At 41.8% G+C, this 17,487-nt stretch overlaps 1 protein-coding gene across 1 annotated transcript in view; it reads right to left on the bottom strand.

Annotated features, from left to right (window-relative positions):
- Positions 1-16,974, bottom strand: part of si:dkeyp-14d3.1 (transmembrane protein 132C) — a 231,085-nt gene extending 214,111 nt beyond the window's left edge. The window contains exon 1 of the mRNA XM_035735887.1: positions 16,024-16,974. Coding sequence (XP_035591780.1) covers positions 16,024-16,069 — 46 coding nt within the window. The 5' untranslated portion in view covers positions 16,070-16,974. The remainder of the gene's footprint in view (positions 1-16,023) is intronic.
- Positions 16,975-17,487: the final 513 nt, after the last annotated feature.

The raw sequence follows: 17,487 nt of genomic DNA on the forward strand, positions 1-17,487 counted from the left end.
GGCCAGCCGACTAGAGCATACAAGTCGCAGTGGTGGGTGGTATAAGGTGCTTTAGTGACAAAACGGATGGCACTGTGATAGACTGCATCCAGTTTGCTGAGTAGAGTGTTGGAAGCCATTTTGTAGATGACATCGCCGAAGTCGAGGATCGGTAGGATAGTCAGTTTTACTAGGGTAAGCTTGGCAGCGTGAGTGAAGGAGGCTTTGTTGCGGAATAGAAAGCCGACTCTGGATTTGATTTTTGATTGGAGATGTTTGATGTGAGTCTGGAAGGAGAGTTTGCAGTCTAGCCAGACACCTAGGTACTTATAGATGTCCACATATTCAAGGTTGGAACCATCCAGGGTGGTGATGCTAGTCGGGCATGCGGGTGCAGGCAGCGATCGGTTGAAAAGCATGCATTTGGTTTTACTCGCGTTTAAGAGCAGTTGGAGGCCACGGAAGGAGTGCTGTATGGCATTGAAGCTCGTTTGGAGGTTTGATAGCACAGTGTCCAATGACGGGCCGAAAGTATATAGAATGGTGTCGTCTGCGTAGAGGTGGATCAGGGAATCGCCCGCAGCAAGAGCAACATCATTGATATATACAGAGAAAAGAGTCGGCCCGAGAATTGAACCCTGTGGCACCCCCATAGAGACTGCCAGAGGACCGGACAGCATGCCCTCTGATTTGACACACTGAACTCTGTCTGCAAAGTAATTGGTGAACCAGGCAAGGCAGTCATCCGAAAAACCGAGGCTGTTGAGTCTGCCGATAAGAATTTGGTGATTGACAGAGTCGAAAGCCTTGGCGAGGTCGATGAAGACGGCTGCACAGTACTGTCTTTTATCGATGGCGGTTATGATATCATTTAGTACCTTGAGTGTGGCTGAGGTGCACCCGTGACAGGCTCGGAAACCAGATTGCACAGCGGAGAAGGTACGGTGGGATTCGAGATGGTCAGTGACCTGTTTGTTGACTTGGCTTTCGAAGACCTTAGATAGGCAGGGCAGGATGGATATAGGTCTATAGCAGTTTGGGTCCAGGGTGACTGCGGCAGCTTTCCAATCCTTGGGGATCTCAGACGATATGAAAGAGAGGTTGAACAGGCTGGTAATAGGGGTTGCGACAATGGCGGCAGATAGTTTCAGAAATAGCGGGTCCAGATTGTCAAGCCCAGCTGATTTGTACGGGTCCAGGTTTTGCAGCTCTTTCAGAACATCTGCTATCTGGATTTGGGTAAAGGAGAACCTGGAGAGGCTTGGGTGAGGAACTACGGGGGCGGAGCTGTTGGCCGAGGTTGGGTAGCCAGGCGGAAGGCATGGCCAGCCGTTGAGAAGTGCTTATTGAAGTTTTCGATAATCATGGATTTATCGGTGGAGACCGTGTTTCCTAGCCTCAGTGCAGTGGGCAGCTGGGAGGAGGTGCTCTTGTTCTCCATGGACTTCACAGTGTCCCAGAACTTTTTGGAGTTGGAGCTACAGGATGCAAACTTCTGCCTGAAGAAGCTGGCCTTAGCTTTCCTGACTGACTGCGTGTATTGGTTCCTGACTTCCCTGAACAGTTGCATATCACGGGGCTATTCGATGCTATTGCAGTCCGCCACAGGATGTTTTTGTGCTGGTCGAGGGCAGTCAGGTCTGGAGTGAACCAAGGGCTGTATCTGTTCTTGGTTCTGCATTTTTTGAACGGAGCATGCTTATCTAAAATGGTGAGGAAGTTACTTTTAAAGAATGACCAGGCATCCTCAACTGACGGGATGAGGTCAATGTCCTTCCAGGATACACGGGCCAGGTCGATTAGAAAGGCCTGCTCACAGAAGTGTTTTAGGGAGCGTTTGACAGTGATGAGGGTGGTCGTTTGACTGCGGCTCCGTGGCGGATACAGGCGATGAGGCAGTGATCGCTGAGATCCTGGTTGAAGACAGCGGAGGTATATTTGGAGGGCCAGTTGGTCAGGATGACGTCTATGAGGGTGCCCTTGTTTACAGAGTTAGGGTTGTACCTGGTGGGTTCCTTGATGATTTGAGTGAGATTGAGGGCATCTAGCTTAGATTGTAGGACTGCCGGGGTGTTAAGCATATCCCAGTTTAGGTCACCTAACAGAACAAACTCTGAAGCTAGATGGGGGCGATCAATTCACAAATGGTGTCCAGGGCACAGCTGGGAGCTGACGGGGTCGGTAGCAGGCGGCAACAGTGAGAGACTTGTTTCTGGAGAGAGTAATTTTCAAAATTAGTAGTTCAAACTGTTTGGGTATGGACCTGGAAAGTATGACATTACTTTGCAGGCTATCTCTGCAGTAGACTGCGACTCCGCCCCCTTTGGCAGTTCTATCTTGACGGAAGATGTTATAGTTGGGTATGGAAATCTCTGAATTTTTGGTGGCCTTCCTGAGCCAGGATTCAGACACGGCAAGGACATCAGGGTTAGCAGAGTGCGCTAAAGCAGTGAGTAAAACAAACTTAGGGAGAAGGCTTCTGATGTTGACATGCATAAAACCAAGACTTTTTCAATCACAGAAGTCAACAAATGAGGGTACCTGGGGACATGCAGGGCCTGGGTTTACCTCCACATCACCCGCGGAACAGAGAAGGAGTAGTATGAGGGTGCGGCTAAAGGCTATCAAAACTGGTCGCCTAGAGCGTTGGGGGCAGAGGATAAGAGGAGCAGGTTTCTGGGCATGGTAGAATATATTCAGGGCATAATGCGCAGACAGGGGTATGGTGGGGTGCGGGTACAGCGGAGGTAAGCCCAGGCACTGGGTGATGATGAGAGAGGTTGTATCTCTGGACATGCTGGTTGTAATGGGTGAGGTCACCGCATGTGTGGGGGGTGGGACAAAGGAGGTAACAGGGGTATGCAGAGTGGATCTAGGGGCTCCATTGTGAACTAAAACAATGATAACTAACCTGAACAACAGTATACAAGGCATATTGACATTTGGGAGAGACATACAGCGAGGCATACAGTAATCACAGGTGTTGAATTGGGAAAGCTAGCTAAAAACAGTAGGCGAGGCTAATCAGCTAGCACAACAAACAGCAGGTAAAATGGCGTTGACTAGGCAACTGGGCCGACAGATAAACAAACAAGCAGAATGGGGTACCGTGATTAATGGACAGTCCAGCGTGCGTCAGCTATGTAGCCAAGAGATCAGTGTCCAGGGGGCATCGGTGGATGGGCAGGGAAGCTGGGCTGGCGAGTGTTATCCAGGTTTTTTTTTTAAACTAACAATGACTAAATAGCTTGTAGCTAGTTAGCTGGTTAGCGTCTGGAGGTTCTTGAGTGTGTCATAAAAATAAAATAAAAATTAAAAGTGATAGCGATTCCGTATCACAGTGGGTGAGGCAGGTTTCCGGAAGGTATAAACAAAATAAAAATCAAAGAGAGATAGAAAGTAAATGGGTTCAGAGTGTTTGGGATGCGGTGAGTCAGATGGTTAGCAGGCCTGTGCTAACAAGCTAACAGTTCGTAGGCCCGGGCTAGACAAGCTAGCCGTTAGCAGGCCGAATTAGCAAGCAGGGAGATAGCGAGGGCTAGAGAGCTAACCTTTGGGGGACGTCGCGATGGGGTGAGTCTGTTTATTCCTCTTCTTGCGGTGACATCGACAGACCGGTCGTGGGCCCGGGTAATTGTAGCCCAGGAGTATGCTACAGGAGCTCTAGTACGCTGGGTGAGCTGGAGACACAGCGTTTCAGAAAGCTCGCGGGCCTTGGCCAGCAGATGGATCTTTGGCGATGTCGTGACATTGTGACCTCTGACGTCATCTACTTAGGAAGTGGCCTATATAACAGCATTTTCAGCAGTTAAATGCGACAACAAAATATGATTTATTAAAAGCAATCTATTAATGTGTTTTGTGTTTACAAGCATGATAGCTGTACTTTAAGTTTATGGTTGACAAAGCGTGTTGGCCATTAGCCAATCTGCATTTCTCAAATCACATGAATGCATCCAACTAATATTTACAACTTCACAACTGGTAAATTCCCGCCTCCCACATGGTTACAAGCATAGCATCAGCGTCGAAACGTGAGCTGCCCAACATAACAATCCAGTCACAACAGAATGCTGAACATTGTGAATGACATTCAATTTCCCCCACAGTACCGAAACCGAACCGTGACCCCAAAACCACAATATGTACCGAACTGTGGTTTTAGTGAACAGTTACACCACTAGAGGATTTGTGCACAAAAAGAGAGCGAAAGAGAGACAGAGAGAGAGAAATAGAGAGAGAGAAAGAGACACAGAGAGAGAGAAATAGAGAGAGCGAAAGAGAGACAGAGAGAAATAGAGAGAGCGAAAGAGAGACAGAGAGAGAGAGATAGTTGACATCATAGGATTTCTATCCAGAAGTAAATCACCTTTCAGTGTCACAGATTATGCATTTTATATTCTAACAATGGATAGGTAGTTGAGCATGAAAATAAAATGAACTGTCTGGTGCACTTAAAATTGTGATAGACAGTGAAATTAGAGGCAGACAGATTGTAAAAGGAGCAGACAGTGATGCACTAAATCATTCAGCGATACATTAACATCTTCATACATTTTGCATCCAATTTGAATCCAATTTTTATACGTTTCTCTGGCTAATCCTCTGTTATCCTCAGGTTCATTCATTCTCAGCATTCTGTAGAGGCCCCATCCAATTTGTGTTAAAGAGGGGACCCTGGGGTGTGGAAAGGCTGCAGGAGCAGATAATGGAGCAGGGAAGGGAAGGTCATGCTCAGTGCCATTGCAGCCTCTTGTGCACAGAGCCTACAGAGCTGTGTTGAGCATTACACTGAGACTGCCAGGGGGTCTCTGACTCACTGATGCCACACGGCCATGGCAAGAGAGCCCAGGAGTCACAGGCCATTGGCACGCCAAGGACAGGGCAACTGCTGTGTAGGATCCAACAGGGGCATCGCAGCAAAGACAGGATGGGAGGGTAGCAGAATGGAGGTGGTTGCAACAAGTAATAGAGAAATGTATTTAGAGTTTGAGAGAATGGTCTGGGTGTAGTACCTCCACCTAGGATTTAGTTGTCTAAAATATAGTTAAGAGTAACATTGCACAGTTCACAGACACTGTTTCTGGCTGAGTGTATCCTTGGGGTTTTGGTGTTCTTTATCTAAAATGAGTGTAGACGATGTGAACTTTCACTCAGTGGAGTTAATGAATATTAACCAATTCCTGTTTGAAAGGCAAGTGTACTGATTAGGCTCTGAGGATTCTGGGCACATTATTTGGCGACAAACAAACACTCTGGCTTTCCAATTACACTCACAACTAACTCATAGTTACAGTTCTCTTCCTCAGGCCATTTAAATGACTGATTGGTGGTGGACAAAACACAATCAATCAGTTAAGGTATTTCTTCTGTATTGTTTCAACAGATGTACAACCGAATGTAATTCCAAATAAAGGCCGTTACCTTTAGAGTCCCTCAAAGAGCACGTAAAAAGCAGATCATTTGTTGACATTGACAGCACAGCCACCAGAGAAAGGATAGAGAATGTATGGTGCAGATAGATGACATAGAGGTGAGTCAATGGGTTCATATATCGCAGCCTAGTGAGTAAACACGTCCGCTACACCACTCTGATCCAACCCAAATAAACTAATAGGGAGATGGCAGAGACTGGAGGGGGGCTGTTTTGGCAGAAGAGGAGAGAGATATGATTGAATGTCTTGTAAAATCGCCCACGAAAACAACCTTCAATGTCAGAGGTATTTGAGGGCCCATGTTTGGTTTGACATCTACACTTCAAGCAGAAGAAGAGATGATTTATTCAGCTCCTGCATAAGCATGTGTATATTATGCAATAAAACATCCACGTCCATCCATTTTGCTGTTGTCTCCTTTACAGGGCCGGCCCGTTTCACATCGGCCAAATTCCCTTTTTGTCCATCACCACAGACCGACATTTTGACTGTTCTCTCTGCTAACGCAGTCTGGAACCAACAGGACCCTGAATAGCTTCTACGCCCAAGCCATAAATAAGACTGCTAAATAGTTATTTAAATAGTTAACCAAATAGCTACCCAGACTATCTGCATTGACCCTTTTTGCACTAACTATTTTGACTCATCACATATGCTGCTGCTACTGTTTACTATCTGTCACTTTATTCCTAGTTATATGTACATACTGTATGTAACTCAATGACCTCGTACCCCGGCACATCGACTCAGTACTGGTACCCCTTGTATATAGCCACGTTATTGTCACTCATTGTGTATCTATTATAAACTTTTATCATTAGGTGTTCTACTTTTCTATTATTTCTCTATTTTCTTTCTCTCCGCATTGTTGAGAAGGGCCCGTAAGTAAACATTTCACTGTTAGTCCACACCTGAGGTTTGTTGAGAAGGGCCCGTAAGTAAACATTTCACTGTTAGTCCACACCTGAGGTTTGTTGAGAAGGGCCCGTAAGTAAACATTTCACTGTTAGTCCACACCTGAGGTTTGCGAAGCACCTGAAATATATTTGATTTGAAGTCCAACAATAAATAAAAGGTGCATTCCATCACAGAAAATGACACCCCTTAGAAGGAGTTTTGAAGGCTAGATGCTGGCATTGGGCATTTATATTTGCTGATGACAACACAGCAAATGAAGTGTGTGTCTCAAATATGTGATCCAGATATCTAGCATCTAAAGTACTTTGCAGATGTACAGCCTGAGAATGAGAACAACACTAGACGTTAATCAAACCAATACGGCTAACCCTTTAATTTCTAAATGCTCTCTGACTCACTCATCCCCAGCTCAGTAACAGCCTCACTCTCGATCACAGAGAGGTGTCAAGACTCCTGACAGTCTATCCACCTCACCACAAAGAAGTCAATGGGCCTTGAAAATATGCGCCTGTCACTTCATTGCCCCTTCTAATGCATTTAGCTCTGATTTCTCCAATAGATGCTGACAGTTACTCTCAGAGACTCCACTCTGATGCTCTGTGAACCTTTGTCCAGCCACCTGTGCATAATCTCTTCATTACGAAACAACAATGTGCATGCCAAAAAATCTATCCAGCAGAGATGCCCTTTTGGAGTTACAATTCAGATGTCAGCTTGCCTTGAAAATACAGTATCATCATCATAGTACGTAATACAGCGGCAGAATATAATCATATTGAGTTAAATGTACTGGTTAACCTAAAATCCTCCAAGCACGACATATTGCATTAATATCTAATATAATGTTGTGCTGGCTTAGCATTTTCTCCACGGGCTGGCTGCTACTGCAATAACATTTCTATTAATGCAGTAATGAAAACATAATACTTTTGCTGCTTCAAAGTAATATTTGGATAAGTCATAATTAGATAAGTTTCTCATTTTGCTGAAAGTTGATTTTCTGTATGTTGGACCTAGACACCAACAGTAAGATATGTTCTCTGTACAGTAGGAAACCAGCCAAGCAAAACTTGCAATATCTGATATGAAGGTTTGTGAACTTCAATTTGAGTACAGAGCATTTTCTTATAAAGAAAATAAGTCCGTGATAATGTGATTATCCCAATGCTGAGTGTCTACCTTCTACAGCCTGTTATGAGTTGGGGGTCCCACCCACAGTTATGAGAGCACAGTTGTGAATGCTGCATGGTAAACCAGAGCTTTGAACCCAGACAGATTGATGATCCAGAGGTCCTCTGTTTTGACATCACAAGGCTGGAGAAGGGAGAAGGCACAAACACTGAATCAGCCTCAACATCAATTATTACAATGAATTGCCCTCAGTTAAACTCCCTGAACATATTATTCAATCCCATCAGTAACCATTACAGTACATTCCATTATCAAATGCAATGAAGGATCAAACTCAATGAAAGGAACTAGTTCAACAGCCGCAACCAAATTAATGGGCATATTGTTGTCAATTTAAGCGTTTTATTTAGTTTACTAGCTGCTTCCCAGAACATCCAGGTAGACTTAAAGGTAAACCATGTGGGAATCAAAGACAACTCAGAGTGGAGCCCTTATTTTGGTATAAACTGCTATACAGTAAATCAGTGGGCAACCCATCAATATCCTCCTTTAGATATCCCATCTATTTCCTAGAGGTTCTGGAGGGGTGGTGCTACTGAGATTACACACAGAGGGACTCATTACCTCCACACTACCAATGGAACCTCAGCTGAAACTCACAGAAAAACAAAGAGGATTTTACAATTGCCTTTTAATCTATTGGTTTTGGCCATGTTTCCCACCTTCCTCCAGGCAGCTTTTTTAAACCATTTGATATTCTGTTTATATTTTGCTTCCCCTTTCTCATTGCAGGATCTGTGCCTGCTGAAAGTGTGCCAGTTGCAACTCTTATCACCACTGTCAGGGAACAAAGTTGAGTGGATCCCACACTCACTGCATACTAATATATAGCTCACACTATGACACATTCATTGTTAAGAATTACAAGACGGGTTAATTATGTGATTGTGTACACATTCTTACTGTCAGAAGAATCCTAGAATGCCTATGGTGATTCCTCGGCGGATATAGTTTATATGGAGATAGTCACAGCAGCTGAAGGAGGAGACAGCATGGTTTGTGTGCTAAGTACTTATGAGGCCGATTGTAGACAATCCATGCTTGATCCTCTATTGGATCTTGATAAGCTGATGGATGAGAGGTAGGGATGTGGCATATGGGCTATTTTCCCCAGCCAGAAGTCGCATTGGGACACAATTCAGTTTCAATTAAAAGAGGCGTGAGTTTCAGAGGAGAAATTACATTTTCAACTTTGGGAAGAAATTAGAAATACATTTTTATTTGATTAAGTTAAATAATGGATATTTTAGCTCCTGACAGTGACTGTTTTATGAGGTACTGTAGCAATCTGCCTAGTCTGAATGTGATATCTCACAGTGCGATTCATTACGTTGAGTAAGTGTTTTTTTCTGTGTGTATGTGCTCTGTAATTAAAGTGCATAACATTCACCAGTCAGTGGCGTAGCGCAGTTTCGCGAGCCCCCCTGCAAGGTCTGAGCATCATGTACCATAGAAGCAAAAATAACTTTCCGTACTGGGATCACACAAAAGAGGCAATTCGATGTTCTTTTACAGAGAAAAAGAATACAGACAAAAATTATTGTAACGGTTATCTCAACTGTCCCACTGGGCATAGACGTCAGTTTAACATTTAGTTTTGATGTACATTTGGTTGAGTTATCAAGTAATTCAAGTAATTCAATGTGAAATCAACATCAAAAAATGTACCCTGTCATTGGATTTAGGTTAAAAGTTTGGTGAAAAAAGACAAAATTCCCTTATGTAGATAACTAAAGCGCGGAGGCCTCCCTCCCGTGGGCTGCAGGGGTGTATCCTATGCAACTGCCACCAGCATAGAATATGTGTTCACATGCACGCACACACACCTCCCTCCCTCCCTCCCTCGCACATGTTCTTGTTCTCTCTCTCTCTCTCTCTCTCTCTCTCTCTCTCTCTCTCTCTCTCTCTCTCTCTCTCTCTCTCTCTCTCTCTCTCTCTCTCTCTCTCTCTCTCTCTCTCTCTCTCTCTCTCTCTCTCTCTCTCTCTCTCTCTCTCTCTCTCTCTCTCTCTCTCTCTCTCTCTCTCTCTCTCTCTCTCTCTCTCTCTCTCTCTCTCTCTCTCTCTCTCTCTGCTGATTTTCATCATTAATAGTGGAAATACAATCTCCTAAAAAAGTAAAATCAGTGAAAATGTAAATTCCAAATACAGTAATGACTTGCTTAAACATATATAAAAGAAATATGCTGACCCCACAGATGATAAGCAAAGAGATAAAAAACATTCAGACAAAATATGATATAAAATCTTTTCTGTCCATTAAAGATCTGTAACGGTGTTCTTCGTTTGTTGAAAGAGAGTCGGACCGAAATGCAGCGTGGTGGTTACTCATGTTCTTTAATGAAGAGATCGCGATACATGAAATAACTTATACAAATACAAAACAACAAAACGGAACGTGAAACCTAATTGCAGCCTATCTGGTGAAACTACACAGAGACAGGAACAATCACCCACGAAATACAAAGTGAAACCCAGGCTACCTAAATACGGTTCCCCATCAGAGACAACAAGAATCACCTGACTCTGATTGAGAACCGCCTCAGGCAGTCAAGCCTATGCTAGACACACCCCTAATCAACCACAATCCCAATGCCTACAAAAAAAACAATACGACAATACAATAACCCCATGTCACACCCTGGCCTGAACAAATAATTAAAGAAAACACAAAATACTAAGACCAAGGCGTGACAAGATCAGTCTTCCGATGATTTATTTAATTTATGATTTCAAATGTATTCTTTGTGTTTCCTGTTAAACCCCTCCTTGCTCTTACAGACCAAAAGCACATTCCACAGATGGCATTGACATTAAATGGATATTTGAAAATCACATTTTACAAGCGCACACAGAGGGTAGTTTCACACAGCCTTTGAAATGCATGTAAAATGTTCTTACATTACATTATAGTCTACTGAGTGAATTGATCAGAGACTATTAACATTTAGGATTCCAAATCAGGAAGTATAACATCTAGCACAACTCATGGCAAGGGAGACAGGAGGTTTTTCTTGTGTCCTCATTCAACCAATATGGTAACCAACTATAATACCATTACTCTCTATAAGGTGTAGTTCACCTAGGAGATACCCCTCTGGGCAAAAGCTGATTGAATCAGCATTGTTTACACATTATTTAAACTAAACAAACTATCTATGTGATGACATTGAATCCATGTGGAAAACTGATTGGATATACAAAAAGTCCTCGTTACAAGGGAATTTAGTATTTTTTTCACCCAACTTTGAACTTAAATTCAATGACTGGTTGCCATTTTCTGTTGATTTCACATTGAATTCACATTAGTTGATAACTCAACAAAATGTTAATAAAACTATATGTTGAACTGATGTCTTTACCCAGTGGGACAGTTGTGATAGCCTTTACTAAGTGCTCTCCATGAACAATCTGTCAAAGGAATACTTTTTTTCTCTGTACAGGAATTGCCTCAAAACGATTACATAAATGAGAACTTTTATGTAAGGAGAGTTATTTTTGCTGCTATGGTAAATGATGTTATGTAGAGCATGCATATTATGAGTTTCAACATTTTCTTATTTATGACAGGCTCAACCATAGGGAAAAATCTGAAGGCTAATTTAAAATGTAGAGGATAACCACCCTCCATCGTGTTTTGCCCAGCCACATATTGACAGAAAAACTGTTCTAATTCTCATAGTAGGCCTGTGATCAAAGAGATGATGACAGAGACAGATCTGTGGCTGAGTGACTAAAACAGGTGTTTATGCTGCTGAGTTTGATGAAGACTTGAGGAGGTCCACCTGAATAAAACTCAGGTGAATCTCAGTCATAATACTGAGTAATTAACAACTTAAAGCTACTTAGTAATTCACATCAGTATTACTAATTCACTCTGAGATTCAATCTGCTATCTAAAGTTCCAAAGCTATTACCTGTACATTTTCTGAATACACCCATGTCTGTGTTGTAATTGTAAAGATTTCAGGATTCTACAGAATAAAGAAGAGATGAACAACAAGCAGAGAGCGACAATGCAGAGAATGTTCGACATGCTCAAGAGAAAGAAATCTTCCAAGGAACAGTCCAATCAGTAGTGCTAATCCAGTGGAGAGGAAGGATTCTCAGTTTGCCATTGGGCTCATTTCCATTCCTCGTACAGATAAACACTGAGATTTTTCTGGGGCTCTGAACTGAACCACGCAAATATGCCATTTGCAGAGGGATTGGATTCTATATGTTTCCACTCTGTAGTGGGAGAAACTGATGAGCAGTGACGAAATACAATCTTCCACAATATGCACCTCTGTGACCAAATTTGTGACTCGTTTAAGGAAACTAGTTCCGTTGGAAAAAGTGATGGGTTACTTTCTGCACACGCCACGGTCAGTGTGAACCGGAGTGACTTGACACAATGCTGGCCAAACAAGATGTAGCTATAAACAAAACAGAGTTAAATGGTTCCAGTCTGTCGTGAAATGTTCATCCATGTGTACGGGTAAAAGTCTAGCTACCTTTTCAGATATCATTTTCTAATTTTGTCATAAAGTCGTTTTTATTGCGAGTTAGTTAGCTAGCAAATGTTGGCTTGCTGGCTCGCTAGCTAACGTTACGTGTATGATCTGTGTAGTAATATTATTTGAATCAGAAAACCATTTGCATTGCTAGCTTTAGCCTAATGTTAGCTAGCTAGCTTCCTGCAGATTCTTACTACAGCTTTGACAATGTTTGTATTGGTAGTAGTACGAGTTGGGATTATGCCGGTTCATTGTTTGGCTAGCTAGCTACCTAGACTACATATCTAGATAATAGTGACCCATCCACTTAGCTAGATGTGGCTCTGGGGTGGTTATAGCATTTACTTCACATGAACCATCAATTTAAACAAGTGTGTCAGGTAAGCGTCATCTAATAATGATAAAATATTTATTAAATATTTTGATCTGGACTCTTTCTGTTTTTGATATCGCTACTATGCAAGTAACCACTTCACTGTTTACACCTTCTGTATCCTGTGCATGTGACAAATAGACAAATAGATTTTATTTGAATTAGCCTATCGTTACCAGATAGCTTCACATGTGAATCCTTAAAGAGATGGGTGGGGCAAAGGCTTAAGAGGGTGTGAACAATGCTGAATGGGTGTAGACAAAAGAATATATAAAATATATATATATATGCCAGCAAAGCCACTACACAACATAACACTAAACAAACATTAATTGCACTATAACGGTGACAAACGGTGCCCACAAACTGTTAGGGCCTACATAATGTTGTCCCAACAGCTGTCCCAACACCGCACCACTGCTACACCTGGCTATCAGCGGAGCCTTGTCTGGAAGCAAAACAGTTCCTTCAGCCTCATTTACAGACTTTTTTAAAAACATAGCCGATATGGAAACCACAAATGTGGTTTCTACTGACAATTGAGATATACAAACTATGGCATAAGGGAATGACAAGCGGATAAGAGGCAAACCATAATTTCGATTAAGACATTAATTAGCGAGCCAGGACAGATGTTGTCAATGTAACTATTTGTTCAGCACTTTTGAAATGTACAGCGACAGAATTCATAACATAGGCCGTTCTTACAGTATTCTCCCTGTACACCAAGTCAGAACCGTAGGATAAATAACGGGGGCATATAAGTAGACAATGAAAGGTCTAACAATATTCAATGATTACATTTCTCTAAAACAGGCTATAGGCTACATGTGCACGTGCACCACCAAGTCAGAACAGTAGGCAAAATTAAGAGGGGAAAAGGGACTAAATTATTAGCGTGAGGCACATGGGCTACTAACAGCTTACTAACGTTACACAAGATATACTTAGTATTACTTTCTTAGCTACAGAATACATATCTCCCTGGCATATTACATAATTTATGCAGCAGCATACAAGACATTTTTAGACTCACGTTGTTGTGCTGTGCTCACTTCCTTCCAAACCACTCATTGTTGAATTTGTGATTTCCAACTTGTTGTGTAATGTTTATGTCCATTGGCCGATGAGCACTGGTACATTTTATCTATAATTTCTCTTCATTATTTATCTTGATATGGCAAGGATTGAAAAGGATTTGCCAGTAGATTATTGACTTGATTCATGATGATGACAGCTAGGTAAGATTTTGAAAGTATGATGTTGACATGATCAGTCCAATCAAAGCTACTGTAGATATAATGTGATTTGACGTCATTTTATATGTGGCCAATGACCTTGAGCCTTCCTGGATGGGCACTTCTAATGTAACTCTATGTCAGGACGCAAAGGGCTAGAATTTTCGAGGTCTCCTCTTAGACTTTGAGGTGATGTAGTTTCCCCATGAGTGTTAGAGGAATTCTAAATTCCTATATGTTTTGTAGCCAAAACCAAATTCGCACTCTCTCTATTTCATTAATGAGTTGTAAATTCATTAATTATGCATGAAATAGATCGAGACCAGTCTTAAAAGTCAGGTAATAGCATTTAATTCAAGAGAGTACTGACTTGAAATACAAAGAACATTACATTGTAAGGAGAGAACATAACATGACGTCATCAGTTTCTCACTCTCTCCCTCACACTGTAATAGTACATCAAATCAAATGTATTTGTACATCAGCTTTGTACATCAGCTGATATCTCAAGTGCTGTACAGAAACCCAGCCTAAAAAAAACAAACAGCAAGCAATGCAGGTGTAGAAGCACGGTGGCTAGGAAAAACTCCATAGAAAGGCCAAAACCTAGGAAGAAACCTATATATGCCTCATGAGTTTAGTTTAACTGTCACACAAAATATATACTTGTTTTTCGCCAATGTTTGTAAACATTGTAAATGTAAACAAATACGGTATACCCTCATAACATGGTTAAAACAATACTTTTGATATCATGGATGGTCAGTCCTTGCATCCATAGCTCTGTGTATTAATCTGAGAGTGGTTACATTTCTCCAGGCCCATCCATCAGCTTTTTACCAAAACAAAGGCGGGGTGTCAATTTTGTTATTGTTTAATCTGTGGATTTGCCCTTTAAACAGCTGCATCAAGATATCAAAGTGTCACCAACAAAAAGTTAACCAACAGGCCTAATGCAAATGCTGCATGAGTCCAGCATTTATTTTTCAAATAAGAATCAATGAGCCCAATCAGTCCTCCATGACAACAAAATCATAAACAACAGAGTGGAGCTGGCTAATACGTCCTTAGTTTTGGGGTTAAGCTCAGGTAAAACAATTTGGCTAATCTATACTTCCATATTTCCAAGTCTTATTCTTGAAGATCAAGGGGTAATAACATTTTGTAGCATGTACGCTGGGAGTCGGGAAGCAAGTTCAGGAAGTGTATTTAATAAATAAATGAAGAACAAAACAAGAAACACGGGGAGCGTACAGACATGAACACTGGAACAGAAACCATAACGCCTGGGGAAAGAACCAAAGGGAGTGACATATACAGGGAGAGCAATCAGGCAGGGGATGGAGTCCAGATGAGTCTGATGCGCGTAACGATGGTGACAGGTGTGCGTAAAATGAGCAGACTGGTGACTTCGAGTGCCAGAGAGGGAGTATATGTGACAAATTTATTGGAATGACTGGAATTCTGAAAGACTTAGCTTTTTAATGTAAAGACATCATTTCATCGTATTATTATATGTAGTACGTAGAAAGCGATGGGTTTAGAAGAAGCCTTGGCATGCTGAATGCAGGAATGTCCATCAGAGGTGTTGACAGATCATTTAATGCTCATTTCTCTACCATAAGCTGCCTCCATATATATATTTTTTTTTGCAGGACCTAACATGTCATACAAAATGGATGACGTAGTACATAATTGTGCAACATTTCAGAGATCCGTTTTGGCTCATGAGCACCACTTTCAAAACTGCTGGCTGAATTAATACAAAAGCTCTGGAGCATCACTTTAATTGCCCTCTATCTCTGCATCTTGACTATGGTATCAGCAGCTTGAGTCTCAGTAGGCCTATAGGTTAGGTTCACCCTAGGACTAAGAACAATGCAGTGTGAAAAGGCCCAATGTGGTCACATACTGCAACTTGAAAAATGTTTTAGACACAAATCGAGCAGACCACTTGCTTTGACTCCATTTGCCGAATGCAAACTTGATTCACTGAACAAACTCATATGAACTCTTGTTTGAGATAGATACTTCTGCAACATGTAGCTGGGTATTTGAATGTGCTGTAGATAACTGGTCTTAAAGGAATGACAATGCCATGCTGACATATTAAAATCAGCAGGTACTTTTGTTGGAAGCATTTAGCCTTGAGATTAAAGATTCCCATGAGGAAGCTATCTGAATAAGGTGTTAACATGGTGAGCAATAATTCACTACCTGAACAAGCAATGCAACATATATTTATGATTTGAGAAAAATGAAATGGCACAAACCCAACACACAGTTGAAGACTCCCAGAATGAATACATATTTAATTATTCAAATATGAGAACCATAGAGCTGAGCTGCAATGATAACAAATAAACAATTGTTTAAAACAATGTCACACTTACCCCCTAGAAGTACCATGATTGATTGTAGCGCACGGAGATGCAACATGTTTCTTTTCTCCTTTAATAAAAATATATTTAGACTTAGTGTTAATGGATCACTCAAAAAGGGAGGCGAATCATAGACTTGGATGCATCAAAACTGACGGACAGATGTTTACTAATGTCCACTGACCATCCAAATGATAGCTTATTAAATTCCAAAAGTCATGCCGTTTCTCTCATCCAAAGTGAACAACCCTCAGCAAAATGTGCCCATTGCTGAATACCGAATGTTAATGAAAACGCAGAAATGTGTAGACTAATAAATATTCAGTCATAAAAAAGACTTGTTAAAATTTGAAAATGACATGCTCAGCGCTATCTAGCGCATAGTGACTTGAGCGCTTCGTTCCGCTTTTGTCGACCAAGCTTATTAGGGAGAGTTTTCTTCTTGGGATCATGAATCACCATGGAAGCAGTTGTTAGAAAAATTTACATTTCTAATGCAGATTGTGGTAGATTTTTAATCCCCTGTCTTCACCCGTTTTTCATCCCTGTCTCCTCTGCATCATTTGCCCAGCGATGTGACTCCCGATGCTGAAGTTTCTTGGCGCTTGCGTACGGGTTCTTATCGTCGAACCCCAATGATTTCACAGAGAGTCACTGATACTTTAGCTGCAGAAGACACAAGTTGTGATCGAATTGCACACGATATGTTTTCATATCTTCGGATGTCCTGTTTCACCCGTAGAAATAAAACGTTTAAAATAACGAATAACTCCAACACAGGTTGTTTACAGCGGACACAAAAAAGTACGAATCCCCTGTCGGATACAGAACAACGTAGTGGTTAGGTTAGTTATTGTTTTATATACGTTTTCATCAAACTTCCACACTCTATGTGGCAGCTGACTATACAGCATGAAGCAATGTTTTGCATTTGCCTCCGCTGGTATGTTCCCTGCAGCAGATATAGCCAATTTATAAAGACACACAATTCCGCTCTCTTAAATCCATCCTGGTACAGTGCACTGTCAACATCCTTTGTATAAAATTCTGAGGGAATTAAACCCACAAGTCACAATTAAGATGGCCAAATTCTGGTCTAGGGGGCGTGGAGTGTGAAGTAAAGGTGGAGGAACCGCTCAGCACCCCACGCATGCACTTTAAAGCGCATATGTGATGGGGTCCTAATGAAGATAACAGGTTTTATGATTTATATTTTTTGACATGGTGCCATTTTTTGTTGAATTCCCGTTAGTTGACATCTCAACCAAAACTAGTTATTGAAATAACGTCTGTGCGCAGTGGGAACTCGCTGAGGTCGCCAAGATCTAAACTGAACCCTTTATTTAACGAGGAAAGTCAGTTAATCTACAATCACGGACGACGCTGGGACAATTTTGCGCCGCCCTGTGGGAAGCCCAATCACAGCCAGTTCTGATAAAGCCTGGATTCGAACCAGGGGGTCTGTAGTGACGCTTC

The sequence above is a fragment of the Oncorhynchus keta genome, chromosome 25 (genome assembly GCF_023373465.1).
Source record: "Oncorhynchus keta strain PuntledgeMale-10-30-2019 chromosome 25, Oket_V2, whole genome shotgun sequence".
Classification (NCBI taxonomy): Eukaryota; Metazoa; Chordata; class Actinopteri; order Salmoniformes; family Salmonidae; genus Oncorhynchus; species Oncorhynchus keta.